We start from the raw sequence: 5,989 nt of genomic DNA, 5'->3' as shown, positions 1-5,989 counted from the left end.
CTGGAGCCTATCCCAGCTGTCTTCAGGCGAGAGGCGGGGTACACCCTGGACTGGTGGCCAGCCAATCACAGGGCACATATAGACAAACAACCATTCACACTCACATTCATACCTATGGACAATTTGGAGTCACCAATTAACCTAGCATGTTTTTGGAATGTGGGAGGAAACCGGAGTACCCGGAGAAAACCCACACATGCACGGGGAGAACATGCAAACTCCACACAGAGATGGCCAAGGGTGGAATCAAACTAGGGTATACTAGCTGTGGGGCCAGCGCGCTAACCACTTGGTTACCGTACAGCCCTGTAAATTTTACATTCATTCATTTATTCATTTTCTACCGGTTATCCTCATGAGTTGTGGGGGTGCTGGAGCCTATCCCATCTGTCTTGGGGCAAGAGGTGGGGTACACCCTGGACTGGTGGCCAGCCAATCACAGGGCACATATAGACAAACAACCATTCACACTCACATTCATACCTATGGACAATTTGGGAACTAGGGTATCCTCGCTGTGAGGCCTGCATGCTAACCACTCATCCCCCATGCAGCCCTGTTTTAGTTATATTTAGTTGTATTATACGCTGGTCCATCACCATCTACAGAAGGTATTTCTTGGTGTCATCATTGAACTCCATATTTGCTGAGATAAATATGAGCTATTGGGGCGTTGATGTGACAATCCCGTTTTGGCAGCCTCTGCGTCATGCCCATGAGAGAGTTGATTATCTGAACATACCTTACCAAAATGTCACGCTGGCTGCCCCCGGGGAACCCAACCAAAACCCTCTTTCCGGGGCGGGTGTGCGTGCGTATATATGAGGTAGCACCTTGCACCCTAGCATCAGAGGGCCGCTGACAGATGTGAAGCTACTTAACGCTCCCAGGCGAGAGGAGATAAAGATGCCAACCACAGCTCCCAGTTCGAGAATCCTGCTTGCGGCCAGAAGACCTGGTGAGTGGACATCACACAGGATCATTCATGTCGCCACCATTTGGAGTGACTTTATTTTCTTATGTTTGTAGGCAAAATATCCCAAAATGTGGATCTTTTTAAAGGTGAGTTTTGACTGACCATTGGTAACATGAGTGGTTTAGTTTAGTTTAGTTTAGTTTAGTTTAGTTTAGTTTAGTTTAGTTTAGTTTAGTTTAGTTTAGTTTAGTTTAGTTTAGTTTAGTTTAGTTTAGTTTAGTTTAGTTTAGTTTAGAATATACTGATCAAAGTTACACAAGTACATCACGCATGCAGACTGAAAAAGGCTATTAGTACTGTCTAACATTTGCAGCATTTCTTGAAATGCTGGCTTTTCGATTGCATTAAAGAGCAGCATTTCATTTGCGATGCCTTTCTGTGAACGGCCATATAGCCAAATATTCCCACGCTCTGTTTGCCGTTGTTCTATGAAAGCGTCTCAGTGCTGAACCAACCAAAACCATTTAGTTTCTTCTCCATGTTGCCATAAATGTTTTTCGTTTTTTTTAATCCAGAAAAAATTCCAGACTATGATCCCAACATCCCAGAGCCGACAAGGAGAGCCGAGCTCCTTAAATGTAAGGGAGGGAGGGAGGAGGAGGGGGGGGGGGGGGGTCTATTTTAGTCTATTTTCTGTGCTGAAAACAACTTGTATGATTTTTATTTTCTATTTTTTGAAAGACTGGATCAACCTTTCTCTGGATAACAAGACAGCCAATAAAATGCTGTGGATTACGGAGGATGGATCCCAAGTGTACCGTATGACTGATGACGTAACCTGTCCTGTATGGGACAGACCGGAAAGATACGAGTACGTGCCTCAGGTAGGTCTTTAACTCAAACATGTACTGTACATTACACATACACAATGAATGTAAGTCTATACTACGACTGTACTGTTTAACAGTAGCAGTGGGGCAATAGAAGAGATTATAATACAATAAAGATGGTTTCCATATTTGTGAGATGATTCATGAGATTCTTTTCCACTTTAAGGTTCTATGCAAAGAAGGAATCTTGGGCTTCCGAGCCTACTGGGAAGTCAAGTATTCCGGATGGGTGGTGGCCGGGGTCACCCATGAAGGTGCGGGCCGCAGGGGAAGCGATGGACCATGCGGCCTGGGTGAAAACGAACAGTCCTGGGGGCTGGGCTGGGGCGGATCCCACTACCAGGTGTGGATCAACGGGATCAACGATGAAATCTCAGACATTCCACAGTGCAGCACCATTGGTGTGTACCTGGACCAGCCGGCGGGGGTGGTCAATTTTTACGCGGTGGAGAATGAAGAGGGGCAAGGGGGGGGATTGGGCAGGCAGGAGGTGCGACTCTTGAGGCAGATTAAAAGCTCCTTCAAGGGGAGGATGATGCCTGGTTTCTGGGTTGGACAAAAGTCGTCATGTATGCTGATTCCCAAACAATAAAACATAGTTTTTTTTATTATTATAATTTTTATGCATTTCCATTGGATCATACACATATTATGGGCTGAACACCTTAAAGAAGGGAAAATGCATGAATTATGTTTGTAGAAAAGGTTGTATATAGAACTTGTATTTACGAAAGTAAAAAGAAGCATTTGTTTTGGTGTATGCACATGAAATATTGTATTGTACCAATGTGTGGTAGCACAATTTTGCATTTTTCTGAAATAAAATACTCTTCAATTATAGCTCTTGACTTTAATGTATATACTGAGAAACAATAACAACACTGGTCTCAATTGGAATACTAATATCAAAATTCAAATAAACACAGTATTCTGAGACAAATACAGTAATTATACTGTATTGAAATCATATACATGTATAAACAAAACATGAACTGTAATACATGATGTTTGACAAGTATTATATTATACTGTAGTGGGCTGCACAGAGGCCTCACAGCTAGGTGACCCGAGGTCAATTCCACCCTCGGCCATCTCTGTGTGGAGTTTGCATGTTCTCCCCGTGCATGCGTGGGTTTTCTCCGGGTACTCCGGTTTCCTCCCACATTCCAAAAACATGCTAGGTTAATTGGCGACTCCAAATTGTCCATAGGTATGAATGTGAGTGTGAATGGTTGTTTGTCTATATGTGCCCTGTGATTGGCTGGCCACCAGTCCAGGGTGTACCCCGCCTCTCGCCCGAAGACAGCTGAGATAGGCTCCAGCACCCCCCGCGACCCTTGTGAGGATAAGCGGTAGAAAATGAATGAATGAATGTAGTGTATAGTAAAGCTGTTTGGGACCCAAAAATTAGTAAATGTAGACTTTGTTGCTCCCTGCTGGCTATCTTGAAAATAACACTTAAAACTGCTGCATAATACCTCAAAGTCAAATAAAGCACAACATAATTATGAGTTTTGTCAAAAATCACCACCCTCAAAAAATATATATTGCCAGTGTTGCACTTTTTATTAAATATTTTCTATTGGCAAAATCCCGGGAATGGGAAAGTTTGTATTTTTTAAATATATCTAAATATTCCAGTAATGTTAAGTAAATATATCTACAAATATATATATCATATATAATATAATATAATGCTCTAACTCCCTGAATTTAATTATTATTTTTTATAATTCTAATGGATAAACTGTATTTAAGTTGATATTAATGCAATAGTAAAATCTAACCACAAGAGGACGCCATTGCGTCAAATACTGATCCGACGGCCGTGGGAATTCCAGTCCATATACAGTATATACCGTTAAAAAATGAATCTATACTATGTGTCTCGGATTTGTCATATATTATATTATGTTTTTTGCAGAAATTAAAGCATGCTTAAAGAATATTTTCACTTGAATGCATGCTCGAAATGTTAACCCAGTTCAATCATATACTTTTCTTACAGTCTTATTTGTATTTGCCTCGGAGCAGAAACAAAACACAAATTTGTCTCACAGCGCTCCAAAGCAACAGTTGGCAATAAAATCTGCGAAAACAAGGTCACCAATGTAGACTAGATTATTTCTGTAGGGTAAACAAATTATTTCCCGACTGTCTCTTAAATGTACTATCCACAGAAGTCACTGGTTATTTATAGTCGTCCTCCAATTCACCAGCTTTATCAGATGAAAGCAGGGATTTGGAAGGAGGCTGTAAAGCATCGCAATTTATTGCAGTGTCACAAAGTCACAAACACCTTGGTTGGTCAATTTTGCTCCTGGAAAACACCATGAAATCATGGATTGTCTGCAACCGCAGTAAATTGTCTCTTTACTGTGGAAGAATAAAAACATGGTGAAATCTCCCACCCGTGAATAGAGTGTATGTATTGATCAAAAAACCCAAAAGATCTCAATTTTGACACAATTCCAATGATGAAATGAGGTGTAAATTAACATTTACACGCTAACATACATGATATCCTCTGTGTTTTATAATCATGAGATTAACAGTCAATTGTTCGTAGCACAGAACATTCCCTCCATGTGGACTGACAGGACCTCAGTTGCAGGTACACGTCTCCGGGTGAAGTCTGACATGCTTGTCTACTTTCCCAGCCTTACACCTGACCTCTCGACCCCCCCCCCCCCCCCACACCCCCCAGGTGGCCTCTGTGGTGTTGGCACATGCACATTGCTGACACATGAAGGAGATGACAACAAGTAATGAAGACAGGTGGCGGCGAGGGCAGACGTCACCATTTTCAAGTCCATCCCAACAACTGGGATGGACAAGAACAGACATTATCGGATAGGTCAGTGACCTCTGACCCTCACGTAAAAATCCCACAGACACTCGCAAAGACCTTTGATAAGATGTGGAAGCTGTTTTGAAGATACATTTTGTGGGGAATTCTACTACAAAGTTGTCATTTCTTATACATTTTGTGCAACACAAGGTTGGGCAGAGAGCAACAATCTGGCAGCAAGAGAGTGTCCAAGCATGGCTTATGAAAAGCTAATTAAATAGCGCATAAAGTGGTAAAGTGGCATTTGTACTTATTCAAAACATTTGGTTGTCGTTTACCAATGTATAATAGAATTAAATACAACTTCAATAAAGTAAAACTACTCAACCTATTCTATTTTGGTTTCATGCTTTTAGCATCTGCTTGCTAATATTAGTGTGTGTATGGAATTCATATTCATATCATTCGTATTGTTCTGAGCAGCTATGAGAAGCACTTCATGTTCTATGGTTATCCGCACACTTTTCTCAGGTGATATTTATGCTAATCATTTGCAACTATGCCTTCAACTACATTCTATTTATTTTTGGTAAAAGTCATTTGTGTATGTAGTTGATATTGGATTCATTTTATTTCATACATTTGTATTGAGTTGATCTCCTATAGAGCAGCTACACACAATAACCCACACATAAACTTTTTTGATTTTCCAGAATCTGCACCTATTCCAGCTGTATTTCCTTTGATTTGTGCTTCCTCCCAAAACGATCTATTTCAATTTATTTCACCCACGGCCCGCCTCCGGGCATGCCCACTCTGCTTTGATTGGTCACACGCCCAAAGTGCTTCTAAACTATGAACCATATAAGGAAGTCCGCCCTCTGTGACATCACAAAGGAACAGTTTTACCACGCCTTTTGAAACCAAGCGTTTTGAACCATCCCAAACTTTTTTTTAGGGCTGACTTCCAAATGAGAATACAACATTCTAACTACATTTATAGGTCAGAAAAGCTGAACTTTTCCCGTGTTGCTGTAAGTTCAATTTCTGGTTCTATGATTATCATCACAATTTTCCTCATTGCTGTGACAGGTATCCTTATCTATCAGGTTTTATTGAATACTAAACAGGAAGAAATCCATCGATTTTCTATACCGCTTATCCTCATGAGGGTCACAGGGTATGCTGGAGCCTATCCCAGCTGACTTTGGGTAAGAGGCTGGTGTACACCCTGGACTAGCATACCACTGCAATGATTTTGGAGATGAGAAATACCAGTTTAAAACTTCAGTGTCATTTTAAAATTCCCAGACCTTCAGCACCACAAACCCTCCCTCTGCACCCCTCTTTTTAGTGCATCTTTTTTTCCTCTTGCTCTCACACTGTGAGTGC

The 5,989-nt window shown here is 41.2% G+C and overlaps 1 protein-coding gene across 1 annotated transcript; it reads left to right on the top strand.

Annotated features, from left to right (window-relative positions):
- Positions 1–535: 535 nt before the first annotated feature.
- LOC131109809 (stonustoxin subunit beta) lies at positions 536–2,505 on the top strand. The gene is made up of 4 exons (XM_058062175.1): positions 536–1,062; positions 1,492–1,554; positions 1,658–1,800; positions 1,973–2,505. Exons 1-4 carry the CDS (start codon positions 1,020–1,022, stop codon positions 2,396–2,398), a joined length of 675 nt encoding a protein of 224 aa, XP_057918158.1. The 5' UTR covers positions 536–1,019; the 3' UTR covers positions 2,399–2,505.
- The last annotated feature ends 3,484 nt before the right edge of the window (positions 2,506–5,989 follow it).

The sequence above is a fragment of the Doryrhamphus excisus genome, chromosome 22 (genome assembly GCF_030265055.1).
Source record: "Doryrhamphus excisus isolate RoL2022-K1 chromosome 22, RoL_Dexc_1.0, whole genome shotgun sequence".
Lineage (NCBI taxonomy): Eukaryota > Metazoa > Chordata > Actinopteri > Syngnathiformes > Syngnathidae > Doryrhamphus > Doryrhamphus excisus.
Note: the sequence above shows the minus strand (reverse complement) of the source record. Positions and strands in the feature narration are given on the sequence as shown.

Coding starts and splice junctions, on each gene's coding strand:
- LOC131109809 (XM_058062175.1), top strand. CDS start 1,020: ATGTTTGTAGGCAAAATATCCCAAAATGTGGATCTTTTTAAAG. Junction 1,063..1,491: donor AAATGTGGATCTTTTTAAAG/GTGAGTTTTGAC, acceptor TTTTTAATCCAG/AAAAAATTCCAGACTATGAT. Junction 1,555..1,657: donor GAGAGCCGAGCTCCTTAAAT/GTAAGGGAGGGA, acceptor ATTTTTTGAAAG/ACTGGATCAACCTTTCTCTG.